This window comes from Hemitrygon akajei, chromosome 9 (genome assembly GCF_048418815.1).
Source record: "Hemitrygon akajei chromosome 9, sHemAka1.3, whole genome shotgun sequence".
NCBI classification, from domain to species: Eukaryota; Metazoa; Chordata; class Chondrichthyes; order Myliobatiformes; family Dasyatidae; genus Hemitrygon; species Hemitrygon akajei.
The window spans coordinates 150,155,751-150,173,035 of record NC_133132.1 but is presented as its reverse complement, the minus strand read 5'-3'; the positions used below and the strand labels follow the sequence as shown (position 1 = coordinate 150,173,035).

The 17,285-nt window shown below is 39.3% G+C and overlaps 1 protein-coding gene across 1 annotated transcript; it reads right to left on the bottom strand.

Moving 5' to 3' along the window:
- Window positions 1-7,759: 7,759 nt before the first annotated feature.
- On the bottom strand, window positions 7,760-15,287 carry LOC140732833 (trace amine-associated receptor 1-like). The gene is made up of 3 exons (XM_073055462.1): window positions 14,944-15,287; window positions 12,991-13,063; window positions 7,760-8,986 (listed from the first exon to the last, which is right to left on the bottom strand). Exon 3 carries the CDS (start codon window positions 8,874-8,876, stop codon window positions 7,839-7,841), a length of 1,038 nt encoding a protein of 345 aa, XP_072911563.1. The 5' UTR covers window positions 8,877-8,986; window positions 12,991-13,063; window positions 14,944-15,287; the 3' UTR covers window positions 7,760-7,838.
- Window positions 15,288-17,285: the final 1,998 nt, after the last annotated feature.

Genomic DNA, 17,285 nt, shown 5'->3' with positions numbered 1-17,285 from the left:
GAAACAATCACAATAAGACTTAAGAACTTTTCACTCTTACCAGTGGGTTGAGATGGGAGGTAGGAGAGTTTGCTGTCCTCAGTCTCCTAGAGCCTGCTACCTTCAAAATTGTGAGCACAAAGTGTGATGGTAATGGGGCAGTGATAGAAGGAAATTTGCAGGGAGAACTCTTGCCACCACTTACATGAGGGGGGTCTGGAAAAAGTAGACAGTAGTGAACTTAGTGAGATGAGAGACAGTAAATTCAGTACATGTCAGACAAGAATTGGCCTCGCTAACCATAACATGACACACCAATAGCCTTTCAGTTGGCATGATGGGAACGAATGATGGCAGCAATCCCATGTATGGACTTACTTGACAGAAGACTATTATTGTGTTCTCTTGGTTAGTTTATCTTTACGTCCTGCTATTAGATCTTCTGTTAAATCAAAGGCAAGGAATCATTTAAAGGTATCCAATCGATTCTCTTGATGCTTCTGACAGCTTGCTGTGCTTAAGCTTGAATGTGCACATCACTATTGAGGAAAAATATCGAAAATAATTCAACTTGCAAGGTATTTGCACAGATCATGGGATTGAATAGTTTTGCAAAGTAATTTCTAACAATAAGGTGAAAGAAATGTTAAGAGAGATCAAAGACAAATAAAGTATGACTGAATGTTTCTAAATATGAGGTAAATGTCTTTTTCAGATAATCTCACTGAGAAAGTCTAGTCCTCATCTTGTTAACCCCCAAAAGTTCATGATTGATCACAACATTTAAGTAAATAGACATGTATCTAATTAATTAATTGTCAGACTGCTCATACAAATAAAAGATACAAACACAAAAACATTATCTGTCACGTCAGTGTTGAGCAATCCGTAGTGTTTTCTAATCTAACACAAATGATTGCAGTATGGTGATAACAAAGAAGTGATTCACATATTTGTGGCATCGTTCCCAGTGCATCTGAAACTCCAATTAAAAATTTGATTATTGCTTCAGGAATGGAAGGAAATTTGCTGTAGATTTGATTTTCTGCAGTTAATTTGTAAACATTTCTTTTTAAAAATCCTCTTGAAAATAAAGAAGAATTGAATTGAATTGACTTTATTACTTACATCCTTCATATATATGAGGAGTAATAATCTTTACATTACATCCCCGTCTAAATGTGCAATGTGCAATTTATAGCAATTCATAATAAATAGTATGTACAACAGGACAGTAACAAGATAGTTAAATATGAACAGTCAATATAACATAAAAATACAGTTGCATCAGCATGAATTAATCAGTTTGATGGCCTGGAGGAAGAAGCTGTCCTGTTGGTCCTGGCCTTTATGTTGTGGTACAGTTTCCTGGATGGTAGCAGCCGGAACAGTTTGTGGTTGGGGTGACTCAGGTCCCCAATGATCCTTCGGGCTCTTTTACACACCTGTCTTTTGTAAATGTCCTGAATTGTGGGGAGTTCGCATCTACAGATGGGCTGGGCTGTCTGCACCACTCTCTGCAGAATCCTGCGATTGAGAGAAGTACAGTTCCCATACCAGGCAGGGATGCAGCCAGTCAGGATTCTCTCAATTGTGTCCCTGTAGAAAGTACTTAGGATTTGGGGGCCCATACCAAACTTCTTCAACTGTCTAAGGTGAAAGAGGCGCTGTTGTGCCTTTTTCACCACACAACCAGTACGTACAGACCAGGCTTGTTTGACAGTAGCCCGAGTTGGAATGTACGTGGCTAACAAAATGATTGCTAAAATCTTCTGCGGCAAGTAAAATGGATGGCACTTAATTGCGAGATGTTCCAGGTCAGGTGCGCAGTATTGGAATGTCATCAACATATCAGTACACCATGAGGAATTGATCATGAAGCATACACCGCCATCTCTGCTTTTGAGAAGCTCTTGATAATTGTATTGTGAACACGTCTATTCCAATTGCAGTGTCTGGCGTGGAAGGGGGTAACCAACATTCCATAAAACAAAGGATGCACGCGGACCTAATGTCCACCCAAGCTCTGAGATCATCAGTTCTATTTACCAGAGACTGTAGGTTTGCCAGCAATGTAATTGGTATTGGGAGTCAAAAACCTCATGTTTTTAATGCATCATCAGACCAGCACATTTATACCACTTTCACTTGCTGGTCACTTCTTAAGGGGGCCACAGTCCAGTCTATTTCCGTCTGTTTGAAGCAGTGATAAATCGTTCAATTGCATTAAAACTTCATCTGATTGTATACATCACAGATGAAATTAGATTCAGGAAAAAGCCTGCTTGCATTTACACTACCTACACCACTCATAATTTTGTATATTTCTAACACATCTCCTCAATCTTCTATGTTTCAAGGAATAAAGTCCAAATCAATTCAATCTCTACTTATAACTCAAGTCTTCCAGACCTGGTAACATCCTTGTAAAATTTTTCTGTTTTAAAGCAGTCAGATTGGTTTAAAAGTATAAAATAGAAATACATAATTTAATTCATATTAATAAGGTAAACATCAAAGTGAAGTTTTAGATAAAATAAAATATTTAAATGAATCATTGTACCCACCATCAAGTCCTTCCTGTCCATTCTTGCCTCTCTGGTTCTCCTCATAGAGAAATACAGCACAGAAATAGGCCATTCAGCCCATCTAATCCATGCTGAGATCATTTAGACTTCCTACTCCCAACGACCTGCATTGGGATCATAGTCTTCCATACCCCTACTATCCATGTACCTATCAAAACTTCTCTTAAACATTGAAATCAAGCTCGCATGGTTCACTTGAGCTGGTAGCTTATTCCACACTCTCATCACCCTCTGCGTGAAAAAATAAAATTTATCATCAGCATACATACATGTCACCATACACAGCCCTGAGACTCTATTTTCTGCAGGCATACTTAGCAAATCTCTAGAACAGTAACTGTAAACAGGATCTGTAAACTGTAAACATCAGGAACTGTAAATTGTAAACAACTGTGCAAAAGCAGATAATAAATAAATGGCAATAAATAATGAGCATGAAATAACAAGGTAAGAGTCCTTAAATGAGTGTAGCTATCGCTTTTTGCTCAAGAGACTGATGGTTGAGAGGTAGTAACTTTTCTTAAACCTGGTGGTGGAGTCCTGAGGCTCTGGCAGCAGGAGAAAAGAGCATGGCCTGGGTGATGAGGATCTTTGATGATGGATGCTACTTTTCTACGGCAATATTTCATGTAGATGTTCTCAATGGTTGGGACGGTTTTACCCTTGATGTACTGGGCTGAATCCACTAACTTTTGTAGGATTTTCCGCTCAAAGGCCTTGGTATTCCCATACCAGGCGGTAATGCAGCCAGTCAGCACACTTTCCACTAAACATCTATAGAAGTTTGCTAAGGTTTTCGTTGACATGCTGAATCCTCACAGACTCCTGATGAAATAGAGGTGCTGTCTTGCTTTTTATTACAATTATATTTATATGATGGGTCCAGGACAGGTCCTCTGAGGTAGCGACACGCAGGAATTTAAAGTTACTGACACTCTCCACCTCTGATGATTACTGTCTCATGGACCTCTGGTTTCCCTCTCCTGATCTACTATCAGTTCCTTGGCTTATTGACATTTAGTGAGAGGTTGTTATTATTACACTCAGACAAATTTTCAATCTCCCTATCATATACTGATTCATCACCACCTTTGATACAGCCCACAACAGTTCCCCTCATGTTCCCCTTAAACTTCTCACCTTTAACCCATGACCTCTGGTCCCACCCAACCTCAGACAAAAAAGCCTGCTTACATTTATCAGTCTATACCCCGCATTATTTTGTACACCTCTATCAAATCTCCACTCAATCCTCTACGCTCGAACGAATACACTCCTAACCTAGTCAATCTTTCCTTAAAGCTCAGGTCCTCGAGACCCGGCAACATCCTCGTAAATTTTCTCTGCACTCCTTCAATCTTGCTTACATCTATCCTGTAGCTAGGTGACCAAAACTGTACACGGTACTTCAAATTAGGCCTCACCAACTTCAATATAACATCCATTTTCTGTACTCAATACATTGATTTATGAAGGCCAATGTGCCAAAAGCTTTCTTTACAACCCTATCTACCTGAGACACCACTTTCAATGAATTATGGACCTGTATTCCCAGATCCCTTTGTTCTACCACACTCCTCAATGCCCTAATCTTCACTGTGTAAGACCTACCTTGGTTGGTCCTACCGAAGTGTAAAACCTTGCACTTGTCCACATTAAATGCTATTTGCCATTTCCGGCCCATTTTTCCAGCCGATGCAGATCTCTCTGCAAGCCATGATAGCCTTCCTCACTGTCCATTACACCCCCAATCTTAGTGTCAGCTGCAAAAATAAATGGGGAGAGCAAAATCAGTGGGAAGGTCAAGCTGTAAAAACATGGCAGATGATAGCCAGATGGAAACAAAAATGGAAATAAATTAGAAAATAAGGTTTTGGAGAGCAGCAAGATCAAACAGAAAAAGCGGGGAGGGAACCACAGAATAGCAAACAATGTGATCAATTTGCCACATTCAGGATTATTGCTGCATCTCAACATGATTATTTTAGTATTATTTTAAGTCTGTAATATAATCAGTCCATTTTGATAAGCCCTTTAGTCTATGTGAATCAGGAGCTGAACTCAGAGGACTGTGCTTTGGACAAACAAGGGAGTGGTTACACTTAACAACTGGTAAAGCTGCCACATCTCATATCAATCTCAAAGTGCAAAGTAAATTTATTCTCTAAGTATGTGTTTCTCACAATATACTACCCTGAGATTCATTTTCTTACGGGCATTCAAAGAAGCAAAGAAATACAATAGAATAATTTTTTTAAAAACTGCACAGAAAGACTGTTAAACAGCCAATGTGTAAATGAAGACAAATTGTATAAATGAATAAACAAACAAACAAATAAAAAAATAAGCTGACGAATGAATGAACAAAGGAATGAATGAATGGGTGGATACATTAAATAAATAAATAATATTCAGAACATGAGTTGTCGAGTCCTTGAGAATGAGTCCGTGGGACTATAAGATGTAGGAGCAGAAGCAGGCCATTTGGCCCATTGAGTCTGCTCCGCCATTCAATCATGGGCTGATCCAATTCTTCCAGTCATCCCCACTCCCCTGCCTTCTCCCCATTCCCTTGATGCCCTGGCTAATCCAGAATTTATCAATCTCTGCCTTAAATGCACCCAATAACAGATCAGTATTGAAGTGAATGAATATACCCACGCTGGTTCAGGAGCCTGATGGTTGAAATGTAATAACTATTCCTGAACCTGGTGGTGTGGGACATAAAGCTCCTGTACCTCCTTCCTGATGGCAACAGCGAGAAGAGAGCATGACCTGGATTATAGAGGTCCTTGATGATAAATGTTAATTTCTTTTGACTGTCTAAATTGGGCAATTATGAGCTCTGTGCTTTGGAACAGTGGATTATTGGATTTCTTAGGGTCTTATACAGATACTACTCTTCAGTGAGCAAGCAGTGTATGGTCTTGGCAACTTCCACTGCGCAGTGTTCTTTCTAATCCAGTTTTAATTTAGATATTCCAAAGAACAGGAAGATAATTAAACAAGCTGCTTGACGCAGTTGACATTAGGACATGAACTTTAATAATAGGTAAATGTCATGTGTCTGACTGATATCATGACGGCATTTCATTTTGATTTTACATTAAACAAATTAAAATCAATGTGTATTAATGCCAAGGAACTAATAATATGATTCAGTCTACCTGCCTATGAAATCCTCAGAATGTGCTCACACCAAAGAATTAACAGTTTGCAAAGTAAAGCACAGAGATGACCAGTGAAAAAGAACAAGCTGTCAATTGAGGGGATTGTGAAAGACTGGTGCTCCCTAGTTTTGCTTTACTAAGCAAAGATATAAACTGTTCTATGAAACAGGTGGTGCTTTTCTATGAATTGACCCCATAACTAATACCATAAATATCATGCCTTATCATTTCTGTGAATATTTGTGATAAGGTCAATGCAGCAGTATAATATTTGCGTAGCATCTAATTGTACCTTTCCGTCCCATGTGCACTGGGGTTCTGCACAGATAGAATGAATCTGCCAATGAGAATAAAGTTCACATTTGCCTATTCTTCCACGGGAGAGTCCTCTGTAGATATTTACTAATTTTCCATCAAGTCTAATGAGTACACACAACAGAAAATGTAGCACAGGAACAAGCTTTTAGGCACACAATATCTGTGCCAAATGTGATGCCAGATTCATCTAAATCTTTCGCCTGCACATGATCCACATCTCTCCATATGTCTGCCTAATATCCACATAAATGCCACTATGGCATATATTTCTACCACTCCACCTGGCAGTCCATTCTATGTATCAACCACTTCCGTGCAAAAAGAAAATGGCTCCACACATCGCCTTTAAACTTTCCCTCTGCACCTCAAATGCATGCCGCTGGTATTTAACATTTCTCCCCTGGGCAAAAGCTCTAACTGACTGTCTACTCTATCTAGGTATTTATTTACTTAGTTAGTTATTTTATTGAGACATGGGGTGGAATAGGCCCTTCCAGCCCTTTGAGCTGCGGTGCCCAGCAGCGGCCTGACTTAAACCTAGCCTAATCACAGGACAACTTAGAATGACCAATTAACCTACATTTTTGGACAGTGGGAGGAAATTGGAGCACCTGGATGAAATCCATGCGGTCACGCTGAGAACGTACAAACTCCTTACAGGCAGTGGTGGGAATTGAACCCGGGTCATTGGTACTACAAGGCGGTGTGCTAACCACTACACTACCATAAACACAAAGTACACTGCAGATGCCTGCGTCAAAGCAACACGTACAACACGCTGGAGGAACTCAGCAGGTCAGACAGCATCCGTGGAAATGAGCAGTCAACATTTCGGGCCGAGACCCTTCAATGGTTGACTGCTCATTTCCACAGATGCTGCCCGACCTGCTGAGTTCCTCCAGCTTATTATACATGTTGCACTACACTACCACGGCACCTCATAATTTTCTCATATTTCTCTCATCATTTTATAAACTTTAATCAAGTTGTTCCTTTTTTAATATTACATTTAGGCAGGTTTCTGATTTAGAAGTGAAGTCATAATCTGATGCTCCAAAGAAAACATCCTGTGTTTGTCCGACCCCTCGAATAACATATACTCTCTAATCCAGGCAGCATCCCAGTAAACCTCCTTGACAACTTTTTCAGTTGCATCCTCCCAGTAACATACCAATGGAGATGTAGGTACAGTGGAGCAACTGATAAACTGCTGCTCCAATCCCGGTTTACCTTTGTTGCCTACGTGTGGGTCGTGACACATTTTCCATGTGCCACTGTTCCAGTTTCTCCCTATACCCCACAAAAAAATCTGCAGGCTGGTTGGCCGCTGTAGATTGCTCATAGTGTTTAGCAAATGATGGAATCTTGAGGTGAGTAGATGGGAAAATAAAATGGGTTAAATGGGATTATTGTAATATGAGTTTTTGCCATTGGACTGAGGACTCGCTTCAGTGCTGTGTCTCTTTCTGATTTTCAGCCGACTACATCGTCTACATCACGAGCAGATTCCTTGAATGTAGCATTAATTTTCCACTAAAAACCCAGTACACATCATGGAAGAAAACGTTTATTCATGAGTAAGATCATACAACTTCGCGTTCATTCCAAAGAACTTGAAAATTCTGAGTTGCGAGTGAAAAGTGGCAACAGGATAGAAACAGTATTCCGAACTAATTTCACAGATTTTGGTTATATAATTGCAAGTGATATTTGTAATGACTTCTAAATGGAAGGGAGACATCAGGACCAGCCATCATCCAAGTTTTCACTCCCTGGAGTCAAATTAGAAGAGGTTTATCCGGGAGGAATCAGTTCTGAATATTTTAAAAGTTAGAATAATTTTCAGAGCTTTTCTGAACCACGAATAAAAAAATGCATAGATCACGGGATTGAATGCTGAGTTCAAGTACCCTAACCAAAAAAATGCGTCGAACATTAGGGAGGGTGTGGTGTGTTCAATGAAAGGGTCTATGAAATTGCAAGTGAAGTATGGAGTCCAGCACATTAAGAACACCCCCATCACGATCCCCAGTGTCTTCGCAGCTTTTCTTTCACTTGTCTGGGAAGCAATACTCTTGTTTTCCTTGATGGACTGCACCTGCCTTGTAATGTCATTTATGGCGCGGGCCTGTTTTGTCGCGACGAAATATATTTTTGTATAAATACAAAGCATAATAAATCCCGGGAAGTAAAAGGAAACTATCGAGTAGATCACTGAGCACAGTTTCCCCATCACTAGAATACAGCCACCATAGCAGGATATGTTTTTGTAATAAAACTCTCTAATTTCTATCAAGTTTAATTCTAAAAATATCATACCAAAACCCACAAATGCAGAGATAATCCAGCTGATGAGGATCATGATTAGGACGGTGTGAACAGTTATTCTGGTTCTGTATTTCAGTGGGTCACACACCGCGTAGTAACGGTCGACAGAAATGAAGCACAGGTGGAATATTGACGACGCACAGAGCATGAAGTCAAAGCTTGCTTGAAACTTGCAGAACAGGTCGCCTAGGTACCAACAGTTTTCAATGGACCTTGTCAAACTGTAAGGCATCACCATACATCCCAGAAGAAAGTCAGCAATTGCCAAAGAAAGAACGAGATAATTAGTGGGTGTATGAAGTTGTCTGAAATGGGAGATTGCAACAATTACTAACAAGTTGCCAAACATTGTAACCAGAACTGCCATTGCACCAAACGCATAAAGCAATACTCGAAGACCATGGGAGCGGGTTGTTCTCAAACACGTTCTATTCACAGATTTATAGCAGTATTCCACTGTATCTGGAATTATGAAGCTCACATTCATGTTCATCCTACTTGTAGATATTGCAATCTTTGTGTTGAATTCGTCTGTTCTTCGATGTTTCTTTATGAATTCCTGTTCTCTGCCGACTCCTCTCTTTAATATCCCATTGCATCCAACTGCAAGAAGGAAAATGACAAAGAAAACATTTAAATAGGACAGTTTTGGTGCTTACAATGTGCTGGTATATTGAAATAAGTTCAAAATCAGAAGTGTTTTCTTTGAATTCCTGAAACTAAATGCAGGATGTTGGACTATTTATTTATATAGCAATAGAGAGTGGAATAGGCCCTCCGGCCCTTCAAGCTGTGTCGCCCAGCAACCCCCGAATTAACTCTAGCCTAATCACGGGACAATTTACAATGACCAATCAACCTATCAACCAGTACATCTTTGGACAGTAGGAGAAATCAGAGCACCTGGAGGCAACTCATGCATTCCACACAGTGCAGAAAAGTGCCGGGATTAAACTCCAACGCCCTGAGCTCCAGTAGTGTTGCACTAATCGCTACGCTACCATGGCCCTGGGGAGACTTTATTGATCCATTTTAATAACTTGTTTCTTCCCCCAGATTGCCCCCCCCCCACCGCCTCTCAGATGAATCTCTAATCCCTGTTCACTCATCCATTTGGCTTCTTATAAGCAGAAAGGATTATGCAGATGCTGGAAGTCCAGAGTCTCTCTCTCTCTCTCTCTCTCTCTCTCACACACACACACACACACACACACACACACACACACACACACACACACACACACACACACACACACACACACACACACACACACACACACACACACACACACACACACACACACACACACACACTCTGCCGGAGGAACTCAACAGAATAGGCGGCATTCATTGAGAGGAATAAGCAGTTGACATTTCAGTCCTGATAAAGTGCCTCAACTTGAAATGTCAGCTACACACACAAAATGCTGGTGGAACGCAGCAGGCCAGGCAGCATCTATAGGGAGAAGCACTGTCGACGTTTCGGGCCGAAACCCTTCGTCAGGACTAGGACTTGAAATGTCAGCTACTGGTTTTCAGTAACTGTCTCAATCTGGAGCCACTTCCAGTTGGGGAGTTGCATCCTGCTGCACGGGTTATTCGATGCAGAACCTGATTCTCTGCTGCATGGGAAACCAGCAATCCTTGGAACTCCAAGCTCAAATCAATCTCAAATGAGCTAATCTCTTCAACAGGATTTATTTCCTTCATCAGGTTCTGAAGCTCCTCTCATATTGCCTTAGTTCCCTCAGATTATTTCAAGACTTCCTGAGACTCGGTATCATGTGGTGGCCTTTCCCCAGTTCACAAGGTGTCATCAGAATAAACAAATATAGTATGATTACAATATATATTAATCATTAACATTGGTGTTTAGTGAGCAGAATTCAATATTATTGCTGCAAATAGTGATTTTTCTCACTGTGACTGAAGAACATTGAGGCATCAAAGCGACATTTTTATTACTTTAACAGTGAACAATACCTTGCTTTATCATGATCATTAGAATGTATTTAACATTCCATATTAATTTTAGGCAGGTTGTTAAGTGTACACATAAAACTATATGGAATCCTTTGCCAACTTTGTCATCTGACTAGCAACTTAATGAAGAGTGCAGCCTCCTTCCATTTCCACAACTGAAAGACAATGTCCTAACCACTACATTGCAACACTGGTGTTGCCCTTTGTGAGTGAGTGAGTCATCAGAAGACGTGACCCAAATATTTCCTTTTTTTAAAAAAAGGGAGAGTAATTGATCCACGGAATGCAAAAAGCTTGAAAATAAACTAGATTTTATATTCCACTCAAGATTATTTTTAGCTCCAAATGCTCGAACCCATGTATAGTACCTCACTACATTTTTTATTTTTATTTTTGCACTACATATTTTAAAAAGGATCGAGTGCTTTCCCAGCAGATATGACGAATAAATCTCGGGCTTCCAGCTGGCTACAGGTATCGATTATAAAAGATATTTCATTGACATGCTCTCTGTGACTGTGTGGGTTTCCTCCCACAGTCCAAAGATGACCCAATTGGTAGGTTAATTGGTCTTTGTAAATTGTCCCGTGATAAGGCTAGGGTTAAATCTGGGGTTGCTGGGTACAGCTCAAGGGGCCAGAAGGGCTTGTTCTGTATTTTATCTATTAAAATAAAATAAAATTTCATGCTTTCATTCCATTAAGATCCAAATTCTTATCAAAGCTTTTTAATATGAATGAAATTATATAATTTATCATTTAACTGCAATAGCTTTCCCTTAGAGGTATGCATATAGCTAAATATGTTCACTGCTGGAATGAGGAATCAAAAATTAGCTGAAAATAAGGTGCAAAGGAATAGTTCAAGCCATCCCTCTTATGCATCCAATAATGCAACAATGAACATAATTAGCTTCTGCAAGTGGACCCTTGGTTTCCTTATTGGCACACCACAATCAATGCAGATTGGAAATAATATCTCTTCTTTGCTGACAATTAACACGGGCACACCTCAAGGATGCATATTGAGCCCACTTTCCTACTCCCTCTATATTCATGTCTGTGTGGCTAAGCACAGCTCAAACACATTGTACTTAATGACTCGCTGATGACGCCACTGCAGTTGACAATGAGAAGGTGTACAGGAGTGAGGTAGATTGGTAGATGAGTGGTGTTGCAACAACTTCGCACTCAATGTCAGGAAGACCAAGGATCTGACTGTGGACTTCAGGGAAGAGAAATCCGGAAAACACATATCAGTACTCATTGAAGGGTCAATGGTGAGGAGGGTGATCATCTCTAAATTCCTGGGTGTCAGCATCTCGGAGGATCTATCCTGGGGCTAACACATTAATGCAATCAATCATGAAGAAGGGCACCAGCAGCTCTACTTCAGTAAGAGATTGAGGTGATTTGGTATGTCACCAAAGACACAAAAAATTCTATAAGTGTACAGTAGGGAGCATTCTGAATGGTTGAAGAAGGGTTGCACCATCATGGGAACAACCCTTTTCAATATTGAGCACATCTTTAAGAAGTGGAGCTTCTAAAAGGCAACATCTATCATTAAGGACCCTCATAATCTGCAACATGCCCGATCCCTTTTACTACCATTGGGGAGGAGGTATGGGAACCTAAGGACCTAACAATCAGGAACAGTTTCTTCTCCCACCCCCTGCCATCAGTCACCTGAAGTCAATGGACCACTGGATGTTCCATTTTTATTCCTTTTTGCTTTGCATTATTCATTTAGTTTTATAGTTTGTAGTAATTTTATAGAGTCATAGAAAAATACAGCACAGAAACAGGCCATTCAGCCCACCTAGTCCATGCTAAGCCATTTAAACTGCCTAGTCCCATCCACCAGCACCTGGACCATAGCCCTCCATATCGTCCATGTACCTATCCAAACTACTCGTAAACGTTGAAATCGAGCTTTCATGCACCACTTGCACTGGGAAGTCATTCCAGTCTCTCAAGACACTCTGAGTGAAGAGGTTTCCCCTCATGTTCCCCTTAAATTCTCACCTTCCACCCTTAATGCATGACATCTAGTTGTAGCCCCACCCAACCTCAGTGGAAAAAGCCTGTTTACATTTACTCTATATCCCTCATAATTTTGTATACCTCTATCAAATCTCATCTCAATCGTTTACGTTCTAAGGAATAAAGTTCTAACCTATTCAATCTCTCCTTATAACTTAGGTCCTTCAGACTTGGCAACGCCCATGTAAATTTTCTCCATACTCTTTCAACCTTATTTACATCTTTCCTGTAGGTAGGTGACCAAAGCTGCACACAATAGGTCTGTGCACAGTAGTACTGGTACAAAGTAACAAATTTAACATCATACAAGTCACTGATAATAAACTTGATTCTGAAATCTGATTGAATGGTTTGGATCAAAATTAAAATACATCTCTAAGATGCAATCCTAATTTTAACACACTTTAGCAAAAATTTTCTTCCAGTTTCCTTGCTTAATTTAATAACTTGTAATATTATGTTTATTTGTGGCAATAAATGTTATTTTCATTTTAGGGTTATGGCTTAGTGATAAGAGAGATAACATAGATTTTCTTTGAAGCACTGTCTATTCAATGAGTTTAAATAAACTTGTAGTACCTGGAAATGGAACCCCTTTGACTTGTCACATCTTTGTCCTTTTAATTTTCTGAAACAGCTCAGTAAGAACTTTCTAGAAAACACACACAATAAAAATCATAAAGTATCACATGCTTGAACGAACAGTTATATTTGACTGAAAGACAAATTCAGCGAAAGAGAATAGAAGACTTCATATTGTTCTCTGGAAGTAGACAGATAAACTGACATAAAATATGGGTTCGAGTTTAACCAGAAACAGAATACACTTTGATCATCATCATAAATGGTATCATTTCTTGTTTTTGTTTCTTCATCTAGATATGTTCACTAATAAAGCTTCCAAAGCTTCCAGATACAATGTAGAACTTAAAGGATTTCACCATTGGTTCAACTAATCAAAATAGAACACTCACCAGACCCAGCAACATACTTGTCTCATTTTCCAACTAAACAATACAGTAATTGCCTTCCAGAGAATTTTTCATCTGCTGTTTATATAGCAAAATATGAGTCCCACCAATCATCTAATTATACTTTAGATCCAATCATAGCTACAGTAGGACTCAGAGGTTCCCATCCACTGGGGCATTAGACGTGTTAATGGACTCCACATTAGGAACCATAGTTAACGTGCTCCTCATACTCAGGGGATGTTGATTCAAGCCAAAGAAGAAAAGCTGTAAAGATTTCTCACTTCTTCTGATGACTTACCAATTAAACTTTGCTCTCATGACATCCAGCACCTAATGGGGAGACCTTACACTCCAATCTACCTCAGCAGTAAACAACAGAGTGTAGTAAATTACATTCTGATATTGGTACCTTATCTAGTACAGCTAGTAGTTTGAAGTCTACTCTAAACTATATTATTTTCACCATTATTTTTGATTGTCAGATCAAACTCTATGAAGTAACTCCAACATTCATGATTGGATATTGCACCAACAAATATATCCAAATCTTCTCAAAAATTCTAGTCATTCCAATGAAAATTACTTTAATTGTTCAATTCTACTTCAAAAATGCTGTTTACAAAACATCTGGTAAGAAATTGTTGATTAAAAGCTCTATTCCCTATGTGTGAATATCAATATTCGATATAGAGCTCCAAATCGTAATAAAGAAGTTGGGACAAATCATTAACATGGATGTCATTACTGGGAAATTTTAGCACACATAATATTTCCATTTCAAAGGAATACATCATAGCAATAAGAAAAAACAAATAAAAACAGGAAATTAAAATTAATAGTCATTTGGGATTAGAGATAATACAGTTAAATCAAATGGTACAACATGAAATAATGAAGAATTTATTGCATTTTGAGGTAATGATAATTGTTTATGCAAAAAAGGAGACATCATTCCCAGGTGATTATGAAAATTGTTATTGTAATTTATTGATGTCATGTTCTTCATGGAGGTTGAGGGAGAAACAACATCTTGTAACAATACTTAACTCAAGCAGAAGCCAGAGAGGACACTTCAGCAAACAATTTCAAGTGTCACCATAAAGATATATTAGGGCAGGCAGCCAAAATCGTGATCAATGTTATGGGTTTTAAAGGATGTCTTAAAAGAGGAGAGAGCGATAGAGAGGTGGAGAGATGAAGGAAAGGAATTCCAGAGTCTAACGGCCTTAGCAGCTGAAAGAACACTTACCACGCGTGGAAGAATTAAAACTGGCAATAATCGTGATGCTAGAATTGGAGGACCTGGATAAACTCGGAGGGTTCTTAGACTTATATTATTAAGAGTGATATGACTACTCGAACATGTACATTCCCTTCTAAAACCATAAAAGTAGCTTTCTCATATTTTAAGAAATCCGCTTGAAATATGAATGATTTGAACCAGATACAAATAATTCAAATATCGCATCAAAGATAGAGTGACTCAAGGATATAAATCCCCTTGTATTTATAGTTTGGCCATGGAAAAAGAAATGTAAAGAACTAAACAAAAACTTACAATGAAAGATGATGTTTCCTGGAACGAATTAACTGCCAACATAAATAATCTGCACTTTGTGAACTGTTTAATTTCTTTTAACTGCAAACCCAGAAGATTGCTCAAAAAGTAAACACCATTCAAATTACGCAAGTGTTGCTCATCCAAAAAATTCTGCCACAGAGATGAATCAAGATCACAACTCCCATTGTTGCCTTCCAGATATTCTTCGGTGCAGTGATCAGGAACAATGACGGAGAGCAGCAATCCACAGATTCAGCTGGATCAGAGATCTCACCCAGTCTTCTGGATTGAAAAACTAATCCTCTGGAGATAATCCTGCAAACAGCAAGGCACATGTGAGCTTCTCCATGACACAGAGGAAGTAATAAAAAATACTCCGCAGCACCGCAACTGATAGGGCAGCCAGGAAACAGTTTACTAGTACAGCTGAGCCATGGAGTCAGTGATTGGTGTTCAGCTGAGCATGTCTTTGTCAAAATATAGGAAGTTCAGCTGTAAGTCTATGCTTCATTTTTTTTATTGATGCTGTTCAATCCAATGTTTAATAAAGCATTATTGTATTTGGCTGAAGAGGAAGCTACAAAGAAATAATGAATTTGGGGATTATTTGTCAGTAGATAAAATTCAGTATGTCATAGAGTCGCTGAAAAGTGCAGCACAGAAACAGCCCTTCAGACCATCTAATGCATTTTATACTTCCATACAATGACCTTTCAAACTGGATCATCTAATTCAATTTGTGCATTGATCTCTTTTTCTTTTCAAGCCTGGATAACATTCACTTAATAAGGTTTTTACATTGTATGAATTTAATTTCAGTACTCTCGGTCTTCTCTCACCACATGATGGGCCGGTTAGCGCAACACCATTACAGCTTGGGGCATTGGGAGTTCAATTCCGGTGCTGTTCTGTAAGGAATCTCCATGCATCCTCCCCGTGGGATGTGTGGGTTTTCTCCAGTCTCTGTGTTTTCCTCCCACAGTCCAAAGATGTACCAGATTGGTTAATTAGTCATTGTGAATTGTCCTGTGATGAGGTTCGGGTTAATTGAGGCTGTCAGGGATTACTGGCGCGGTGTGGCTCGAATGGCGGGAAGGGCCTGTACCACACTGTATCTCTAAACAAACAAAGAAGCAAACAAATAAATAAACTGAAGATTAAAGCTGAAGTATTTTAACAGAAAATGCAGATCAGTAACAAAGACCATGATTGATTGGTGGTTGTAGAAGATGTACCAGCAGGTGGTGCCAATGAGTTAATTTCTGAGCATAGTTTTTAACCCCTTGGGATTAAGTAAATACTATTGCTATAAATTGAGAAATGTGATGATTTTGCATTGATTCAGGAATTGAATGTTAAAGAAAATCTAGATTATTGCAATATCCTGATGCTGAGATCACTAATGACGTATGTCAGCACATACCAGGACGTATTTCAGCATTAGGGTATTGCAGTAATCTGGAAATGTTTGGCTTTTAAGTAAGTATTTCCTCATTTCCAGATCCTGACATTGCTACTCACCATTGTATGTTTTTAATTAACATTGAATAAGTGAAAAGAATGTTTTTAAGAAAGTGAATGGTTTGCTGCATTTGGAAGAAGGTAAAAGATGCATTGCATCTCCTTGTGGGCAAGTATCCCAGGATGGCTGCATTCCCGGTCCTGTGTAGGCATGGACCTATGTTCTTGCTCTTGATTCTCAGCCAGCAAGCCTACTGCAGCTGCACATGATGGAGTAATCAGTCCAACGCTTGCCCTTTTGGGCCCAGAGCTAATTCCACTCGCAGACTCCACTACAGACCTCCATACTGCCTAGCATACTGCAACCACAAGCAACATTAGAAAGGACTAGCTGATTTTTATGCTATATATAATTTAATCTTAAAAATGAATTGTTTGCTTTGGTATTTTTTCAGTTTTTATAGTGTCTAATGTGTAGGTTCATTAAGGGAGTGTAGCTGAGAGTAGGCTTTTTATCTTAAAGCAATTACAGAAAGTAATATTGCAAAAATCACATTAGCAGCCACAGAAACATCTGTTAGCAGTTAACTCATAATAATTAATGATCCCTTCAGGTAGTGCTAGGGGTGGAGCTTACTTCTTTCCTTCCACTGAAGACATGTCCACCCATGCAGGGCTTAAGAGGGTACCCTGTGTGATTATTAAGCCCTAAAGTAGTATTACTGCATACCAATTGACATGACTGGCCAGCAAGGTAGTGAAGCACTATTGCAGCGTGATAGACCTGGGTTCAATTCTGCCTCTGCCTGGGAGGAGATTGTAGTTTCTCTCTGGGACTGCATGGGCTTCTTCCAGTGCTCTGAGTGCCTTGCTCACGT

Coding starts and splice junctions, on each gene's coding strand:
- LOC140732833 (XM_073055462.1), bottom strand. CDS start 8,876: ATGAACATGAATGTGAGCTTCATAATTCCAGATACAGTGGAATACTGC.